The sequence below is a fragment of the Lontra canadensis genome, unplaced genomic scaffold (genome assembly GCF_010015895.1).
Source record: "Lontra canadensis isolate GAN:19392208 unplaced genomic scaffold, GSC_riverotter_1.0 scaffold1, whole genome shotgun sequence".
NCBI lineage: Eukaryota > Metazoa > Chordata > Mammalia > Carnivora > Mustelidae > Lontra > Lontra canadensis.
The window spans coordinates 81,228,955-81,250,070 of NW_022630995.1; the positions used below are offsets into that span (position 1 = coordinate 81,228,955).

Genomic DNA, 21,116 nt, shown 5'->3' on the forward strand with positions numbered 1-21,116 from the left:
AAGTGATTGGGTAAATTGTCAACATCTCTGAATCTTAGTTCTCTATAAAATAGAAATGTGTCTGCTTTACCGATCTCATAGGACAGCTGTAATCAAATGAAATCACATGAGAATGTACTAGCACTAATAAAACAATTGTGACACTCATAATGACTACTGCTACCAAATACCTTACAAGTCTACTTGTAGAAGTAAAATGTTAATATGTAAGCACCAGGAAAGAGACAGCATCAAGATCTACCGAAACAAAACAAAACAGAACACCCCTGTTTTCTAAAAAAAAGTCATCTTCTTCATGATAAAAGGAGCTGATCATTGCTAAACTGGTGCTGGGCCTTTTTCTAACCTCTAGGTTGCAGCAGCAGGGTCTGCTAGTGGCATCTTGCAAGACTGAATCCCCCAGTAGGCGCTGGAGACAGTGAGATGTCGATCTGAGGATCAGCAGATTAGAAAGGGCTGCACCCCACCTTCAAAGCCCCCATCAACGCCCTAACAAGGCACTACAGGGAGGGTAGTTAGCCTTTATAGTTAGCCGAGCGAGAAAACAACAGCGCCAAGACAATTCCATCTTCCACCGGGTAGGAGACTGCCCGCCAGCCTAACTCAACCCGGGTCGGCCAAAACGTGCCCTAAAGCCCCGCCTTGTCCAGCGCCCGGGACCCCCGCGTCTCCCGCCAAGCCTTGCGCCCCGAGTCCCTGCTTCCTGGCACGTACGCAGTGTGTCGAGAGGCTCCAGGAGCGCGGCCCAGACCGGCTACTTACTTACCGAACCGGCAGTTCTTAGGGCGCCTGCTGTCCTGCCAGCCGAGACTGCTGGCGCTGTCCTTCCCCTGGTTCCCAAGACTTGCCTTCCGTCGGAGCCACAAATGCAGCAACAGGAACCTTTCCAGGAACCCAAGAATAAAATGCCCAGACAGCCAAGTCTAATGAGAGGGACGAGCCCGGGGCGGGGTAGCCGTTTAGGCACGCCCTGAACCCTCCCCGGCTCTCTCAAGCAGTCCGGGTTGGCGGAGAAACGTGAACCAAAGGAGGACTAGGACACAGGGCCCCACCCCTGACCTCTTCCCGCCCGGCGTGGTCGCGACTCCCCCGTGACTCCCTCTCTGACCTCGGGCCGCTCCGCCCATTTCTAGTTGCCGGGCACGCACGCGCACTTGCTGGCTTGTTTTGACAGCTTGGACGAGTGGGATGGGAGGGAGCAGGATGTGTCGCGAGAGTTGTCCTCATACCGCCTTGTGGGCGATGTAACTATGGCGAGCCTGAGGATCGAGGCCGAGCAGGAGCCGCTTTTAGGCGACCGCACACCCGGAAGCAGGTGAGCGGATGTTGGTGGAAGGCCCCCTCACCTTCCTACGCTCTTGGGACTGGCGCCTTTCCCGGCGTCAGCCTCACGGGGTAGAACGTAGGTTTCAGGGCGGCGGGGGCCGCGGCCGTTCGCGCGAGACCGGGTGATGTAATGCTCCTGCTGCGGAGGAAAGAAATTCGGCCGCGCGTCGCGATGAGTCCCCGAGCTCTGTTGAAGGTGTTGGAGAAATTCGCACTGCCCCTGAACCTTCACTCCCAACAGCGTTGCAGCATTAAGCCACCGAATTCTCCATTCCTCTACGGAGCTCATCACTTTTACACATTTCACGAAAGCTCTAAAATGATGGTTTTAATCGATACTTGAAGAAACCTTAGTATTGGCTTAATTGCGTGATAACTTTTTGATACTTCGTTAGCAAGTAAACCTGTATAAAATGAGCACAGCTTTCTTCTATGCCAAATATATGAAGACCAATTTCTTAGCGTTTAAGGATGAACTGTGGTTCTACCCTTATATTTCTGGTTGTTTTGATCCTACTTTATGGACAGTGATTCAGAATTGTTCGGTTTGTCTCTTACTACGCAATTAAGTATTTTTGTCTTTCGGAAAACGGAATTATTATTTTGTTTGAAACATAATTTATCAAGTAAATTAATAAATACGCAGTTCAGCTGTCAACGACCGTGTGAATTTTTGCACATTTGTCTCTCTTAAGAACTAAACTTTGATTTTAACGACTTTGTTTGAAACTCTTTGGACAGTGTATTTCCCTGGTCCCCAATTTATTGAACGGAATATATGTATTGCGATTTTATGTACATTTTACCTTGAGATCAATACAATTATTATCAATCCCGAAATATTCTATAATAGAAGAATGTACTCAGGCCTATTGAGACATTTTGTACTATTTGCTTCTAGTTTATTTTACACTACTTTTTTTTTTGAGATTTTATTTACTTATTTGATAGAGCATTAGCTGGGTGAAGGGCAGATGGAGAAGCAGACTGCCACGGAGCAGGGAGCTCCATGCAGGGCGCCCAGAGCTGGAGGCAGATGCTTAACCTACTGAGCCACCCAGGGGCCTTTTACACTACTTTCTTACTAATTTACTCTATACTTGCTATACGTTCAAAGTTTTATGTCTGCTTTTTAGTTTTTCTACCTGTTCTGTTGCTAGCAGACTACTCCTCATCATGGATTTGTTACGTATTGACAGCTCTTGTTTTTGTTGCTGTCAGCAGCCTCTCTTCTCCCAGCTTTTGAGAATTCTAGTTCACCGCTGCTTTGAAAGCCATTTCTAAACTTAATGTGCAGTTTATGTGCAGTTAGAACATGGAAGCTATGACTAAGGACTAACCAACCATCTCTTAGTCAAGTGCATGTGCTTCAGCGCATAGACTTTGTGACATTTGGATTTCTCAAAGTTCTTTTTGCTTCTACCTAGTTCTTGGCTATTTTTCAGATGGATTCAGGATCCTTGAGTTAATAGTTAGATGTGGTCTTACAGTATATATTCTGTCACCGTGTCCAAATAAATCTACTTCTTACTGTTATATACCCTTATATTTCATGTCTGAGTGATTGAGGCTCATTAGGATGCATCTAAATTCAGATGTTTTGTCCATAAACAATACTTGATTGAGATTCTAGATTTAGCATTTTAAAAATAAGGGTGTATTTTTTTAATAAGGGTTTATTTTAAGGATAATTCAGTAAGTATTCTGTCTTTTAAAACATAGATTCCTTAGTAACATGAACATATATGTAACTAATTGGAAAGCCCTTTTCCCTGTGAGTAAATTATAGAAATTTCAGCCTAGTTTACCACCAACTTTTCTTCACTAAGAAGGTTAATTTTAATATACTGATCTCGCGAGTCCTCAGTGGTCTCCACTGACCCCATCTGTAGTGTTTAAGAGAACAAGGTATTGACAAATTTTTTCTGTAAAGGCCCAGATGGTAAATATTTTAGGATTTGCAGGACAAGAGGCAAAACCAAAGATATTATTTAGGTACTTAGATAACAAGAAAGAAAACAAATTCTCAAAAAAATTTTAGTAATGAAATTTAAAATATAAGTGAATAAAATTTTTTGCAATACAAATCCATAAGAGGAATAGAATTTCTTTTTTGAGGGTGACATTTTGCTTAACTAGAGTTAAAAGTTGATGTTTTCTAACAAGTTGCCCACAGATATTCATCTGTAAAATCTATTCTCCAGTAGAAACTGGTGATCTAGAAACAGGTGATAGGTTGGATTTGGACTAAATACTATAGTTCACTGATCCCTCTTTTAGAATATCCTAGAAGGTTAATAGGTGCTTAAAATTTTTCTTTGCAACTTTAGTGTAATTTCTGTAACACAGATATTACTAGGACTTCTGGTCTCATACAGCGTATCCTTATAGAATATTCTAAATTTATTTTTGTCTTCTAAATTTTATACTGTAACACTATTGCACTGTTCTGTCAGTGAGCACACACTTTTTTCTCTTAATCTTCTTTGAATATGGGCTCTTTTTTGCTCTCCAGTAGTTCACAAATGCTCTCTCTGGTAAATACGTAGTTTTATTTTTCCCTCAGTAGATCCAGAGTCATTTTTTGAAAATGAAGTACTGCTGTTTACCCAAATCTCCTTGTATTAAATCATGATCTATTGAACCTAAATTTGGCATTTTTTGCTTATTCCTGTTAAATTTTATCTGACGTATTTTGGTGATAAAATCCCCCCAGGATTTTGTGTATTCTTCCTAGTTTTTAAGTTACAAGTTTGACAAATTATCTTGGAAGTGTGGGATTCCTTCTTATGCCTCTTTGATACAAGAAAGAAACCTTCAGAATACTCAATCTTAGCCATGTGACATGGTTGGTTGAATCATCACAATTAAGAAAATATAATAAAAATGGTAACTTGGGACACCTGGGTAGCTGAGTTAGTTAAGGCCTCCAACCACTGGGAGTGCCTGGGTGGCTCAGTCCTTAAGCATCTACCTTTGGCTTAGGTCATGATCCTGGGGGTCCTGGGATCAGGCCTGCGTCCCGTTCCCTGCTCAGAAGCCATCTTGTCCCTTTCCCACTCCCTGGCTTGTGTTCCTCTCGCTCTCTCTCTCTCTTGTCAAATAGATAAAATCTTTAAAAAAAAATTTCCATCACCCAGTTGCTCCATCACCCCATCCGCCTCCCCTCCAGCAACCTTCAATTTATTTCCTGTGATTAAGAATCTCTTATCGGGGGCGCCTGGGTGGCTCAGTGGGTTAAAGCCTCTGCCTTCGGCTCAGGTCGTGATCCCAGGGTCCTGGGATCGAATCCCACCCATATCGGGCTGTCTGCTCAGCAGGGAGCCTGCTTCCTCCTCTCTCTCTCTGCCTGCCTCTCTGCCTACTTGTGATCTCTCTCTGTCAAATAAACAAATAAAATATTTTATTTAAAAAAAAAAAGAATCTCTTATTGGGGTCGCCTGGATGGCTCAGTGGGTTAAAGCCTCTGCCTTTGGCTGGGGTCATGATCCCAGGGTCCTGGCATCGAGCCCCTCATTGGGCTCTCTGCTCAGCAGGGAGTCTGCTTCCCCCCCCCTGCCTGCCTCTCTGCCTACTTGTGATCTCTGTCTGTCAAATAAATAAATCTTTAAAAAAAAATAAAAAATTTCATCGTTTGTCTCTCTCTCTGATTTCATTGTTTTATTTTTTCCTCTCTTCCCCTATGATCCTGTTTTGTTTCTTAAATTCCACTTATCAGTGAGATCATATGATAATTGTCTTTCTCTGATTGACTTATTTCCTTTAGCATAATACCATCTAGTTCCATCCACATCATTGCAAATGGCAAGATTTCATTTTTTATGGTCCGAGTAATATTCCATTGTCTATATATACCACATCCTCTTCATCCATTCATTTGTTGATGGACATCTGGTTTCTTTCCATAGTTTGGCTACTGTGGACATTGCTGCTATAAATATTGGGGTGCAGGGGCCCCCTTGGATCACTATGTTTGTATCTTTAGGGTAAATACCCAGTAGTGCAATTGCTGGGTCATAGGGTAGCTCTGTCTTCAACTTTTTGAGGAACCTCCATACTGTTTTCCAGAGTGGCTGCACCAGCTTGCTTTCTCACCAGCAATGTAAGAGGGTTCCCTTTCTTTGCATACTCACCAACACCTGTCATTTCCTGACTTGCTAATTTTATCCATTCTGACTGATGTGAGGTGGTTTCTCATTGTGGTTTTGATTTGTATTTCCCTGATGCTGAGTGATGGTGAGCATTTTTTCATGTGTCTGTTGGCCATTTGTCTTCTTTGAGAAATGTCGTTCATGTCTTCTGCCCATTTCTTGATTGGATTATTTATTTGTTCTTTGGGTATTGAGTTTGATAAATTCTTTATAGATTTTGGATATTAGCCCTTTATCTGATAAGACATTTGCAAATATCTTCTCCCATTCTGTTGGTTGTCTCTTGGTTTTGTCGACTGTGTCCTTTGCTGTGCAAAATCTTTTTAATTTGGTGAAGTCCCAGTAGTTCATTTTAAGTCCCCAACCCTTGATTTCAGTTCAGGTCATAATCTCAGGGTGGTATGGCTATTTGATAGTTCTAAGGTCTATTTTAGAAAATAACTTTGGAACATAAGGCATTTTGTCTATTGTTCTTGTCTTAATTATTTGAAAATACAAGGCTCATATTAAGGTAAATTTGTTAACTCTTTCAGTATGTGAATGTGAAAAGGTAATGAATCCATATACACCCTCATGTATCACCTGACTGGAGCAGGATGTATGCTTAATATACTTGTCTGGAGTGTGTCACAGGCTTATATGAAAGATCAACCCTAGTCTAGAGGGACCTTGGACTCTTTAGTCCACAAATAGAACTTGTCTGGTAACCCATGTTGGAGCAAAGCCAAGTGTTCAAGAAGTCCCAGGCCTAGGAATGTCACATCAAACCTTTCTGGTGTCACTTCTACATTAATTTTGCTGAAAGTACCCAGCCAAAATAGCTTCCTGCAGCAAAGTCACTTTACTATCATCAAATAGAACATGTCATAATGATGATAGTAATTATTTTTTTTAAATATGTGATAGTTGTGTATCCCATCCATAGGAGATCTAGTTGTTGTAGCTAGTTTATTTTGATACACTTTATTTAATGTGTTACTTTAACAAATTCCAACCCTCAATTTGTAGCAGGTAAATGGTAGCAAAATAATTAAGTTGACAAAATGTTACCCCTTTTAAGCTACCTCATGTCTCCCAAGTTTCTATGTGTAATGATGCATTAATATAATCCATGGAAATTCAAAGAAATAATACTTACTCATAAATAATTAGTACAGCAGAAACCAATATTATTAAATTATACCTCTGCCCTATTTTTTTAATTACTTTAGAAGAAAGAAAATTATATTATGCCAGAGAAAGTTTTGTACATAATGAGATAACATTATACTACTTTTTTCTTCTTTAATCTTAGAGAATGGGATATTATAGAAACTGAAGAGCATTATAAGAGCCGATGGATATCAATTAGGATTCTGTATCTTACTATGTTTCTCAGCAGTGTAGGTAAGTATTAGAAATTATATATAATTATAAAAATTAGATAAAGTATCTTATTTTTTTAAGATTTTATTTATTTATTTGACAGAGAGAGACAGTGAGAGAGAAAACACAAGGAGGGGAGGAGGGAGAGGGAGAAGCAGGCTTCTCACCAAGCTGGGAGCCCGATGTGGGGCTTGATCCCAGGACTCCAGGATCATGACCTGACCCGAAGGCAGATGCTTAACAACTGAGCCACCCATGTGCCCCTAAAGTATCTTATTTTAATATCACTTAATTTTTAAATTTTTTTATTTTGATAAAAATCAGATAATATAAAATTTCCCATCTTAAGCATTTCTAAGATCAGAAGTATTGTTTGTCTACATGATTATGTAACCAATATCCAGAACTTATTCAAACTTGCAAAGCTAAAACTCTGTACCCATTAAACAACTCCTCATTTCCCCCTCTTCACAGGTTCTGGCAACCACTATTCTTTCTGTTTCTACGAATTTGACTACTCTACATACTTCATATAAATGGAATCATACAGTGTTTGTCTTTTTGTGACTAGTTTATTTTATTTAGCATAATGTTCTTAAGATTCATCCATGCTATAATATGAATCAGAATTTCCTTTCTTTTTAAGGCTGAATAATAGTCTATTGTATATGTGGTGGGGAGGAAAATCTTTTCCTCTACTTTTTAGGTTCTGTAGCTGGACCGTGCAAATTAAAGCAATGAAAGGCAGATCAATAGAAAGAAATCTTGCCATTTGCAGCTACATGCTACATGGGTGGAGCTAGAGAATATAACGCTAAGCGAAATAAGTCAGGCAGAGAAAGCCAAATAACATATGATTTCATTCATATGTGGAATTTAAGAAACAAAACAAAAAACAAAGGAAAAAGAAGAGAGAGAGAAAAATCAAGAAACAGACTCTTAACTAACTATAGAGAACAAACTGATGGCCAGTCAGGGGAAGAGGAAGTGGGAGGTTGGATGAAATAAAGGATGGGGATTAAGGAGTGCACTTGTCATGAGGAGCACTGGGTAATATATGGAAGTGTTGAATCACTATATTGTACACCTGAAAGTAATATAACACTGTATGTTAACTATTACTGGAATTAAGATAAAATAAAGTAAAATGAAATACTTCTAATTTTTAGTAGTTAATTATCTAAAATTATAAGTAATAATTTTAATTTTAATAGCAGAGAAGAAAATTATTTTAACTTTGGATTTTAATTAGTATGTTAAACATTTTACCTGTTATAAGTTTCTTGATTGTGTAATTGTAACCTTGATTTCAAATATTATTTTACTATTTCAGTCCTCTTTTCGTCTAAATCAATACTCAAAATACACTAAAATGAAACTAATAACTAAATTATTTTTCAAAATAGGCTTTCTAAAAAGAATGATGTATTGGGTGCCTGGGTGACTTAATTGGTTATTAAGCATCTGCCTTTGGCTCAAGTCATGATCCCAGAGTCCTGGGATCAAGCTCCACATTGTGTTGGGCTCCTTGCTTAGTGGGGAACCTGCTGTTCCTGCTCCCACTGTGTGCTCTCTCAGTCAAATAAATAAATAAAATATTGAAATAAATAAATAAAGTCCATGTTATAGTTCAAAAAATTATATCTATAAATATTGATGAAAGCATTTTAAGCATAAATAACACACTTTGCCTCTTTACAGGATTTTCCATTGTGATAATGTCAATATGGCCATATCTCCAAAAGGTTTGTACACTTCAATCTATTATTCTCTTAAGTAGCTATAGTAATAGTAACTCTTACATAGTTAAAAGTTTTCTTAAGAATCTCTCTGGTGTCTTATTGATTTAATCCTTACTAGAGTAATTTGAGATAGTAATTCCTCAAAAAAGGCTTGCAGGTAAGGTGATCAAATGCTTTATTGTGCAAACCAGAACACTCTTGAAGTGAAGGGAGTACTGTATCAGGAAAACAGGATCCTGGACAGTCCCAGGCAAATGTAGATGTATGGTCACCTACTTACTAACCACTTTCACATCCTATCAATACCAGCTCCTTGATAAAAAAAGACACTACACATTACACATTGTCTGAATTCCCAAAATGTACAAATGACATTTCTATGCAGTAATTTTGTGCTTTCCTGTAGAATTAATTTGGGTTGTCAGATGACATTGTAAAAAGAATAGATAATATATGTGTTTTTATGCTTTGGTTACTAGATGGGAAGGAAGGGGTCAAGAAGATGCAAGTTTAGTGGGTACCCTGATATCAGTTAATCATCAAGTCCTACCAAGTCTATCTTTAAAATATATATTATATATATTTATTATATATATTATATATATATTATATATTATATATATTTTAAAGATAGATATAAATAAATTATATATATATATTTTAAAGATAGACTTGTAGGACTTGATGATTATATATATATTGACATATATTCACATTATGTTATATGTCATATATATAATATATACAAATACATTATATATGTATTTGTATATATTATATATATATTTGTATATATGTATATATATACATATGTACATATATGTGTATATTTGTATATATATACAAATAAATTATATATATAATTTGTGTATATTATATATATATGACATATAACATAATGTAAATATATGTCAATTCTGTCTTAAATCTCCAGGAATGAATTTACTGAAAATCAGTATATAAGTTGCAGATGTAATTCATCTATAACAATATTTCAGTTAAGATTCTTGATGGAGTTCCTCCTACTCTCCTACCTCCTATTCACTCATTAAACTGCTGTGATCAGATTAACTCCTGTGATGGCCTGAAACTGCTCTCCTTAAGGTCTTCAATTACTTAATTGCTGAGCAATAGATATTTTTCAGTACTTTAGGTGACATTTGAGTAGCATTTGACATTGTTGTCCTCTCCCTGCTTCTGAAAATCCTCTCTTAGCTTCTATACGTTTCTTTTTCCTGGCTTTGCTCTTTAAATATTTGTTCTTAAAGTCTTTTGTGAGTTTTCTTTATCAACTTGCTCCTTATATGTTGGTTTTTCCCAGAGGTTGAACAGTGTGTGTGTGTGTACTCACGCACGTTTGTGTATGTGTATTGTAGCCTAAATCCTAAGCTTTGGTCCATGTTAGATCTACAGCAAACAATTTGTTAGATATATCTACTTGAATGAACCTAGCTTCCTAGGGTCTTTGTACATTTTTTTCTGGAATGCTTTCCCTGCCTTTTTCTCTCCTTTCCTCTGTCCTTCCCTTCCACCCTACTTCCCTGTTATCTTTTATTCATTCTTCAAGGCTTTGTTCCCAAAAGCCTTCTCTGGTTGTTCCCCAGCCCAGTTTGAGTTAGAAGGTTTTCCTGTGTGCTTCCATACCCCTTTATTATTAACACTTACCACTGAGTGTCATAACAGTGTGTTTATGGAGAATTAACTTCCCTACTAGATTGTTAGGATGCTCAGATGGCTTCAACAAAAATACTAGACATATTTGATGAATACCTGAAGATTAAAAATAATGCCTATGATACAAAAACTTACTATTTTATATTTCATTTTAGATTTTTTAGTTTTTATGAATTTTTAACTTTCTGAAAATGCTAACTTTTAAAATATCTGATATTTTAAAAGGAATATAAGGACAGAAATACAAACTTCATTTTTTACTGATTTGGTGCCACGTTTTCATTGCTACTTTGAAATTTATTTGAAAATTAATCAAAAAATTATATTACTTGAAATTATTACACATGACACTAAAAATTCTTTCCTTACTGGCATAGTTACTAGAATTAAAGCAGAATACTTAACAATTCTAGAGCAATATCTTTTTTCCCAAAAATATATTTCCATGCGTCAAAACTCTTATTATTTCTATGGTCCTTTTATTCAGTCTGTTTAGCTTCAAAATTATCAAAAGAAGAGTATCTACAATAATTGGGTCTACTCGGCACAATATGTTGAATTTTGAAAAAGTACACTCCTTTCTTCAGATACTTGAAAGCTCTTTAAAGGTAAATTTAGTGAGTCCATAAACTTATAACTAGTTCTTTGGCAATACAAATATAGTAATTTCACTAAAAAAGTTATCAACTAATTTTCTCAAGTTATTTCTTAATAATAATGAAAGTTCGCTGTGTGATAGGTACAGTAATAAACCTTTCACCTTTTGATATTCATAACAACTCTGTGAAATTATTATTATCACTCCTGTTTGGCAGGTGAAAAACTCACACTCAGAAAGTTAGGTAGCTTGCCTAGGGTCACACAGCTAGAAAATTGCAGAGCCAAACCTATCTGAAACCAAAATCTGACTCTTAACCAGTACTATGTCTACTAGGTTAAACTTCTAAAATCTTAATTTAAGGCTACCATCTCTTTTATGATAATATGTTGACAAATATTACTTAGCTTAAAAGCTATATGTGACAAAGATAAAAAACTTGACCTCCCCCCCACCCCCCAAAAAAACCCCAGTAAACAAAACAAAACAGTAAAGTATTTGAAAGGAATTTGGCGCTGGTGTGAACCTCTGAATTGTACTTCTTTCTGGCTCTGGCTGATAGATAGCCATAAGCCAAGTGATTGCTCAGTCTTTGTTGCCCAGAAGTGGGATAAATATCCAGGAAAATTTATATTCTTAAACCTAGATTTTGAGTTGGAAGGATAGGTTATCTTATAGGGCCAGGAAGATAGTGAGAATACTCATGCATGAATTATAATAAAGTATAATAATAAAATTGACATATTAGTAAAACAAAGTACTAAAAAATATTAGTTTTTATGTAGTATAGGTTAACATTCATTGAGTCCATATATATGCTGACATTGCCCTAAGCACTACACAGGTATTGGCTCAAATAATTCTTATAACAACTCTGTGAAGATATCCTCATTTGACAGATAAGAAATTGAAACATGTGATTCCCCCTCCCTCCCACCCCCACCAGCTACTCAATTACTGGATAAGCAAAGCCTGGCTTGGACACTCCTTGATGATGAAACCCGGTTTGGAAAGTCTGTATTAACTCATCTTTCTACCCCTATTTTCTAGCATAGTTTTTGTCATAGAAAGGCACTTAGTGACTATTAATTGAATTAATGAGCAATGATCTACACATAAAGAGGCTTGGAACACCCATATTCATGTCTTAATTCCTATAGCAAAGCATGAAGATTTCTAGAACTTTGACTTTGTCAATGTTATTAACATTTTTAGAGAATAATGTTTTGATATTCAATACCATGTACTTTGGAGTTTGGAAAGGGTTTTGTTTAGAGACCATATAGATCCAAGTTTCACTGCAGTGTAATACAAGTTATTACAGATGATTACTATATACTATACATTCATAAAAGTCTAAAAGTATGGGTATGGGGTGCCTGGTTGGCTCAGTTGGTTAAGCAACTGGTTCTTGATTTCACCTCAGATCATAATCTCAGGGTCGTGGAATTGAGCCCTGTGTGGGTCTCTGTGCTCAGTGCAGAGTCTGCCTGAGATTCTCTGTCTCTCTCTCTCCCTTTTCCTCTGCCCCCCCCCTGCTCTCTTGTTCTCTAAATAATAAATAAATAAATAAAATTTAAAAAAAAAAACTTTAAAAAAAATGTATGGGTGTGTATGTGTGGGAGAGAGAGAGAAAGAGAAAGAGAGATTCAGAGAGAAGGAGAGAGAGAGGCAGACAGATAGACATGGGCTATTAGGGGGATGTTTCTAATCCAAACTTAAATTCTGGAAGACTTTCCAAAGTCACACTGGAGCTGAGTTCTGAAGGTCTGCAGATGTTAGTTTCCTGAAGATAAGGTGTGGGCCAGGGAGTTGGAGGTGGGAAGGCATTGCTGGTAAAAGGGAGCAGTAGAGAAACCAGCACAAAGTCCTGGAGGCGAAGAACTTGACTCATTTTGGAAAATTCGAACAGTTCTATGTGGCTAGAAATTAGAATTGGGGGAAGGATACGTGCAGAGAGAGGACTTTAGAGAGGAGGGATAGTGGCCAACTTATGAGCTAGTTTTTCATAATAAGCAGTTTGGATTTTATTCTGAAAACAGTGTGATAGACATCACCGGAAATGGCCAGAGGACCAGAAATAAGATGCTGTTATTACTATAAGAGAAACACATATGAGCACAGATAACAGTTCAGTTACTGAAGTGACTGCCTTCTCTTATAGTGTATATACTGTATCTCCGAAACCATTTTATTTCCTGTTGCAATTATAATAGAATTCTAGGAGATTCCAGTTTTCCAGTCACCGTAAAGAATAGTAGCCGATTAATCGGGAGGGAGACAAACCATAAGAGACTTTTAATCTCACAAAATAAACTAAAGGTTGCGGGGGGAAAGGGGGTAGGGAGAAGGTGGTTGGGTTATGGACATTCGGGAAGGTATGTGCTATGGTGAGTGCTGTGAAGTGTGTAAACCTGGTGATTCATAGACCTGTACCCCTGGGGCTAATGATACATTATATGTTAATAAAAAAATTAAAAATTAAAAATTAAAAAAAAAGAATAGTAGCCAATTAAAAGTTTCCATTGGTCTCTAGCAAATACTATTAATATTGTTAGAGCCATCCCTAAGAGTTGGCTTCTATGAGATGGCTACTTGACTATAATCAATTGCTATCCTGAGAAGACAGTTTTATCCTTTTGCTTTCAAACCACATTTATCATTAAATTGCATTATTATTGCTTTTTTGAAAATTAATTAAAATATTTTTATTACATGAAGTTATTTTATATTTTAATAGATCAAAGGCACCAAAGGTAATGTAGGTAGAAAATAAAAACCAGAGTGCCTAAAATAAGAGATATTTTTAAGGCTAGAACTTTAATATTGTGTATCATTATACATATTCACTCCTATTTCTCATCCCCAACAAGAAAATGTACCCAAATATTTCCATTTTAAACTATTTAAAAATATATTTAGAAAAGAAAAGACTGTGGTTTTCCTTATGTTCTGTCACTTAACCTGAGTATATTTAAATCTTACTTTCTAAAATTTAATGGTTCTGATTTTTCCAAATTACTGTATAGCTTATCATATATTTTTAAAAAGTCTGCTAATTTATTCCATAGTCCCTTTTGTGAGCTAAAATTTTCTATTTTTTTTAAGTATTTCATTTTCTGAATTTAATCATTTGGTTCTCTCCTCAGCATTCATTGTGATATATAAACCTTCTTTCAGTGGTAGAACCCTAAGTTGTCTATGTTGAATGGAAGAATTAATAATAGGTTTAATGAGAGAATTATCTTTCAACTTTTGTGTTTTTATTCTCTTCTTTAAGGTTTTGACTATTGTACCCAATTTTTAAAAAAATACGTTTATGGAAAAAAATACATTTATGGTGCTAATGGCTATTTAGCTTATGGAGTAGCATAAGTCTAAACAATTATATTTACATTATTTTTTAAAAGATTTTATTTATTTATTTTATTTGAGAGAGAGAGAGAGAAGAGAGAGAGACGAGAGAGAACATGAGCAGGATGGAGAAGCAGAGGGGAAGAGAGCAGCAGATTCCCTGCTGAGCAGGGAGCCCGATGTGGGGCTCCATCCCAGGACCCAGGGAATGTGACCTGAGCCTAAGGCAGATGCTTAACCAGCTGAGCCACCCAGGCACCACCAACAATATTAACATTATACTAATTAAGGAATGGCGTATTATTTTTATGATGTGATTGTTTTATATATATAATGTGGTTATTTTTAACAAGATTTTTATGAACCAGAAATTCCCATAAATCATCCTAAAAGATGAAGTTTCCCAAGCATTTTTTTCCTAATGTGTAGTGAATTGGTAGCACATTTAATTATAATGTCAGAAGTTCAAATCCCTTATTATAAATAATAGTGTCACAAAACTTATATGTTAGAATTATTGTTTTTATTTCTTTAAATAGGAAATGTTACATGGTCTGAAAAATGTATTTAAGTTTTATAACCTTTATTTTTCTTGGATAACAATTCTTAAAGCATTGTACTTTTTTCTGCAGATTGATCAGACAGCTGATGCAAGTTTTTTGGGCTGGGTTATTGCTTCATTTAGTCTTGGCCAAATGGTAGCTTCACCTATATTTGGTTTGTGGTCTAATTATAGACCAAGAAAAGAACCTCTTACTGTCTCCATCTTCATTTCGGTTGCGGCTAACTGCCTCTATGCCTATGTCCACGTTCCAGCTTCTCATAATAAATACTACATGTTGGTTGCTCGTGGATTGGTGGGATTTGGAGCAGGTAATATATATGTATGTATATGTTTGGCTGTGTCAGACCTACATTCATGCTGACATTTATGGCCCTCTCTCAGCTGGTGTCACCCCCTCAAAATATCCTATCTCACATATAGATCTCTCATTACAAATAGACACATATCTTTCCTGTTATTTTGCCTTTCCTCATGATGTTCCCATTACTTATAGTTTCTTTATTCTGTTCCCATCATTCTTCATCCTTCAAGATTCAGTTCAAGTTCTGTATCTTCCATAAAGCTTTCTTAGGTAACTATTCCTTAACAGATCTTTCCTTTCTCTAGTCTGTGGCACTTGCTTACATACTGTTTTGCATTGTTTTCATCCTTTATCACTAACCAGATAGAAAACTTTTATAATGAGAGATAATTTATGACTTCCTGAAATATTCTGTGGCCCCTTACAGAATCTCTTGCACATAATAAGAACTCAAGAGAATTTTTTTCAATAAATTTTTTTCAGCCCAATTCATAGTGGATTTCTTTTTCTGTTTCTTATATTATGGGTGCAAAGCATGCAGTGTCTGACATCTTTGTTTTAAAAATAGTTGTAACAATCAGTAGTATGCCATTTACTCAGTGCTTTCTCCATATTTAATGAAGAAAAAAAGTTTAACATTTCTCTAATGCCTTTTTCATTCATTCAGATCTTTAACTGTGTTTTCATGTTACTGAAAGCAATATTTTCCATTAACTTATACATTTGCTCAATGTACATGCTTTGTATGATCATAAAGAGGAAGCAGTGATTTTTGTTCTATATAAAGCCAAATTAAGTTGAATTCTATAAACTGAAGAATATTTTCTTTTACTTTGAATTATTGTGTCTTTTTTTAGGAAATGTGGCAGTTATTAGATCATATATTGCCGGTGCTACTTCCCTTCAGGAAAGAACAAGTTCCATGGCAAACACTAGTGCATGTCAAGCATTGGGTTTTATTCTAGGTCCAGGTAGGGATTTTTCACTTGTCATTACTTGAATGGGAGAAATTTCAAGGTTCAAATGTTAAATGGGTCCAAGTATAAAACCTCATACCTGAAAGGACACTAATATTTTTTGATCCATCGGGAGGCTAGGCTCTTTATATGTGTTAACAAATGTCCTCTAAAGCAAATTATATCAGTCCCATTTTACAGATTAGGACACCAAGGCATAGAGAATCTAAATTATTCAAGGTCAGCCAGATAGCATATGGGAAATATGAGGTGTAAAGATAATTCTGACTCCAAAGTATATGTTCTTTGAAATAATCATTTAGCTTGACATCTCCATAATAGTTTGCCCCGGTTATTAGAAACAGAATTCTTTTGACTGAGTATTCAAGGAAAGTTATAGAAGGTTCTTTACCCTTCTGCCCTTTGCCCATGCCTTTCAGATTTTTCTAAGGTTGAAGAAAATGAAAGAATTTTTGAAAGACTGTTTAAAGACCATTTTTCTTCCAAAGCTTCATTTGAACTTTGAGTGTAAAACATTATTAATGAAATTTAGTACTTCCCCAAGGCAGGTAATTTTTTGCTGATTAGATAAATTAGTAATCTTTATGCTTAGAAAACATTAAAAAACATATAATTGTCTCATATTTTGAATATTACAGTTATGAATATCATTGCTTTGAATCCAGCTCAGTTTACTTCATCATTAATATCCCACCCTCACCCATTTCCATTACTTCCTTTTAGATAGCCAAGAAAAAGCTCTAAAATAGATAATCTAATTTATCCTACACCAAAATCTAATGGTTCAGTTTAGTATTCTGGAGTAAAATATAATAAGCACAAATGTAGAATAATTGGACTGACTGCCATATTATAAAATATATGAAGATACAGTCTGGTCTTTTTTATTTACCACTCTACCCTCGGTATCTAGCACAGTTCCTGGTATAGACTTAGGTTCTCAGTAAATATTTAGACCACTTAAGAAGTATTTTAAAGATTAAATAATGATAAAACAAAATAAAATAACTGAGGTAAAAGCATGCAATAAATCTCATAACATTTTAGAGCCAAGAAAATGGAAGTTCAGAGACAGTACTAGCTAGTATAAAGGCATACAGGACATTAGAAAAAAAAAGATCAGCACTAAAATTTGTATCATCTTGTTCATTGATTTGCCACATTTTCAACCTAAGAATAAAATAAATAATCAAAAAGAAAGAGATAGGAAAAAGGTATTTTACAGATTACCTCATTTAAATATTTATATTATATTTAGATGAGTAAATAATAGACCAGAAAAAGATTAGTTGACCTTTCCTATAATAACCACATTAACAGCACTAGCATTTAATGAATGCTTACTATGTGCTAGACACTGTTCTAAGTATCTTAAATATAGTATCTTACTTCATCTTTACCTTAAGGTTGCATGTAAATTTTGGAAGAGTCAGATATAGAATCTACATCAGGAAAGCAAACCAGTACTCTTCCAATCTGATTTTTGCCATAGATCCAAATTTTAAAAACATATATAATTTAAATACCTTACATACACATTGATAATTTGAAATATTGACTTAAAATGTTACATTCTGTTTCTTAAATTAAGTCATGATTTATTTATAGAAGAAACTGGATAGTTTAGATTTCCCATGGAGATGTTTTTTTAAAAAGGAAGATACTGACAAGTTACTTCCGATATAAAACTTTGTGAGTATATGTACATCGGTGTTTAACATTTTTCTCATTATTAGGAGCCTTCTTAGACATTTTTTTCCTAATACCACAGATCAATTGTATATCTTTTATGTACTGTATGAATATCTATGCTTTATACAGAAGAAATAGTATTGTACCCCATGCCCCTGAAATTTCTTGCCTCTATTGAGATACATGATGTAGATGGATGATTCCATAATGTTGCTTCTAATCTTGTAAATGTCTTTCACATTTTTTTAGCTTGTGCCTCCTACTTAATAATTCATCTGTATACATTTTATTTTATTAAGTTTTTCAGACTTGTTTTGCTCTCATTGGAGAAAAGGGCGTGACATGGGATACCATTAAACTACAGATAAACATGTACACAGCACCAGTTTTACTTGGCGCGTTCCTGGGAGTTTTAAATATTATTCTGATCCTTATTCTATTAAGGTAATTAGATAGAAATGATAAAACTACCTTTGTAAAATTGTGAAATTAAATAAGCATTATCATTATTGGGAGATAATTATTCCTATAAAGGCTTTGTTTGGCTTTTGATATCTATAATCATGTTCGTGTTTTGATCAGCTAATGAATATAGTACTCATAACAAATAATGGACAATCTGATAAATGAGAATAAAGTCTTTGAAGACTCAAGGTTTGATCTTGATTTCCTAACTATAGGTTTCTAAATCGGGGAATAGCATGAAAGTAACATTTTAAGTTGATTAATGATTGGTATCAACCTTAAACCCAAAAGTTACTTACCTCTCCTATCTTTTTTATTTATTAGAAGAAATTTTATAAAACTACAGAAGTTTTATTACTTTATATTTCCTTGGAGTACTTTATCCAAAGGCCCAAAAACATTAACAACAAATGTTCAAAATCATGGAAAACTTAAAATATTTATTAAGGTAGATCATGTGTGCTTTTGAATGAATTGAATATTATTTTTCATTTTATAGGATAATATAGTAATTGTAACTTGTACCTTTTGAATTTTGTTGGTTATATCTCACTGGTAGTAATCTCATTACTCAGAAGTCAGTAAAAGAAACCCATATCAGAATGTGCAAAAATAGGAGGCTACTAATAAATTTAAGTCATTTATCTCTTATACTAAGTTTTTCATGGATACAATACTTATTTTTTTCTATTTAAGAGAACATCGTGTGGATGACTCAGGACGACAGTGTAAAAATGTTAATTTTGAAGAAGGTACTATTTAACCTGTTTGACTAAATTGCTAGAACATTATCAAAGTGTTTCTGATGATTCTGTCTGTCTGATATTTACTTGGATTTTGCTTCTGAGGACAGTACAGTGGGTGACCGGGGAGGATCTTCAAAGTTGAAAGTTACCTAAATTGATTATTATTTTTTAAAGTATTTTATTTATTTATTTGAGAGAGAGAGAGAGAGCGCAAGCAGGGGGAAGAGCAGAGGGAGAGGGAGAAGCGGGCTCCCCACTGAGCAGGGAGCCCAATGCAGTGCTCAACCCCAGGACCTTAGGATCATGACCCAGCTGAAGGCAGAGACTCAACTGGCTGAGCCACCCAGGCACCCCTAAATTGATTATTTTTTAAAAAGGCATGCCTAGGAGCTCCTTGGGTGACTTAGTTGGTTAAGCATCTACCTTCGGCTTGGGTCATGATCCCAGGAGAGTCCTAAGTAGGGCTCCCCCTCCAAGGGGAGTCTGCTTCTCCATCTGTTGCTCCTCCCACTCATTCTTTCAATCTCTTTCTCTCTCAAATAAATACATAAAATCTTTACTTTTTTTTAATTTTTAAAAATTTAAAAAAATTAAAAAGTTATGCCCAGATCAGTTATTTGGTGTTCATGATTGGCAAGGCTAAAACCATTGCTAAAAAAATCACTTCGTCTTTGTTGTAAAGAGCCAATATCCTAAAACCCTCCAGTTCTTTGGGATGATTTCAGTAACTTTCCTTCCAAATGTGTTTTTCTGTATCAAGCATTTCTTTACTCCCTTAATCATGGGAATAGGTTTCTCTCGTGTATTTTTATTCTTTTGGTATACTCTGCAAGTGTATATTTTCATCCCTTAGATCTTTCTCTGAACTCAGAAGTAGGTATCCAATCTGGCCAGTAGGTATATTTTACTAAATAAACCACTATTTTACTTCTTGGGGCGTGTACCCCTCTGTGCAAAAGATTGCAACTCAGTTCTTGCCTTTAAGGAGTTTGGAAAGTTGTGAAAAAAACACAGTGTTATTTTACCAAGTACTTTTATAGCCATTTTATTTAATTTCATGACAAAACTAGTGGAAGGTTAAGTTAAAAGTAGTAGGGTGGAGAACAGAGTGGTGAGGAGCATTAGTAAGTTTTTGAAAAAAGAAGTCTGATAATAGATTCCATGTGAGACTAATACAGGTGTGTAAAGGCCTGAACTAGGGCAGCAGCTAAGAATGGAGAAGGAATAGATACGAGTTTTTGAAGGGGAAAGAAAAAGTCAAGATTCTTGACAGATTAGATATGGCATATTAAGGAGTAGAGGGAGTTGTTGAAAATGTCTGTCAGGTTTTGAGTCTAGATAAGTGAAAGAATAGGTGAGAACAAGAATTTAGGAAGGGACATCAGTTGAACAGAGAAAATGATTTTGGTTTGGATCAAGCTAAATATACTGCTACAGTAGAAAAACTCAGAAATGCTGAGGCGTTCGTAACTTTGGCCATTGAGATGGAAGCTAGAGATACAAATTTCAGAGTAAGCCAGTGAAAAACTACAGCAACAAAGAGGGAGAGAAAAAAAAGGAAGGGGTAGATGAATTAAGTGTGGCAAAATATTGTTGAATAGAGGAGCTGAATATATATTTGAAGGCTTTCAAAATGAAAGAAAAGCAAAGGAAAGAAAGAATGGTGAGCAAGTGCCAGCAGGGGGTATAAGCCACTTTGCTTAAAATGTGAAAAATAGGGTGCTAACTTAAAGGACCTATCAGATAAAAGGAATGAACAATTTGAAGAGGGTGAGTATAACGTGGGACGACAAAGGAGATACATCAGAAGTGAAATCTTTTCAGAAGTTGGAAAAGGATAACAATATCGATCAGTGCTTCACTGACTTTAACATGCTTATAAAGCACCTGAAAAGCTTGTTAAAATGCCAGTTCTGAATCACTAGGCCTGGGGGAAAAGGGCTGATTAGGGCTGCCAGATAAAACACAGGATGCCCAGTTGAATTTGAATAATTTTTTAGTGTAAATATGTCTCAGCCAGTTAAATTTAGATTTCAGATAAGCAACAAATGATCTTTTATTTTATTTATTTATTTATTTATTTTTAATTTTTAATAATATTATATAATAATATATTTTATTATATATAATAAAATATATAAATAAAATATAATATATAGT

General features: G+C 35.4%; 2 protein-coding genes across 4 annotated transcripts in view; one reads left to right on the plus strand and one right to left on the minus strand.

Moving 5' to 3' along the window:
• ABHD18 (abhydrolase domain containing 18) overlaps positions 1 to 1,028 on the minus strand; it is a 50,630-nt gene extending 49,602 nt beyond the window's left edge. The window contains exon 1 of one of the 2 annotated variants that reach the window (XM_032857955.1): positions 772 to 1,028. The gene's annotated coding sequence lies outside the window, so the exon portion shown is untranslated. Of the gene's footprint in view, positions 1 to 766 lie in introns of both variants that reach the window. The other variant, XM_032857949.1, reaches the window with a different exon arrangement.
• A 91-nt stretch (positions 1,029 to 1,119) lies between these two features.
• The window catches only part of MFSD8 (major facilitator superfamily domain containing 8), a 32,243-nt gene continuing 12,246 nt past the window's right edge, over positions 1,120 to 21,116 (plus strand). Inside the window, exons 1-7 of one of the 2 annotated variants that reach the window (XM_032857946.1) lie at positions 1,120 to 1,315; positions 6,772 to 6,863; positions 8,544 to 8,587; positions 14,843 to 15,083; positions 15,934 to 16,047; positions 18,045 to 18,189; positions 18,907 to 18,962. In XM_032857946.1, the coding sequence (XP_032713837.1) occupies positions 1,251 to 1,315; positions 6,772 to 6,863; positions 8,544 to 8,587; positions 14,843 to 15,083; positions 15,934 to 16,047; positions 18,045 to 18,189; positions 18,907 to 18,962 (757 nt within the window). In that variant the 5' untranslated portion in view covers positions 1,120 to 1,250. The remainder of the gene's footprint in view (positions 1,316 to 6,771; positions 6,864 to 8,543; positions 8,588 to 14,842; positions 15,084 to 15,933; positions 16,048 to 18,044; positions 18,190 to 18,906; positions 18,963 to 21,116) is intronic. The other variant, XM_032857938.1, reaches the window with a different exon arrangement.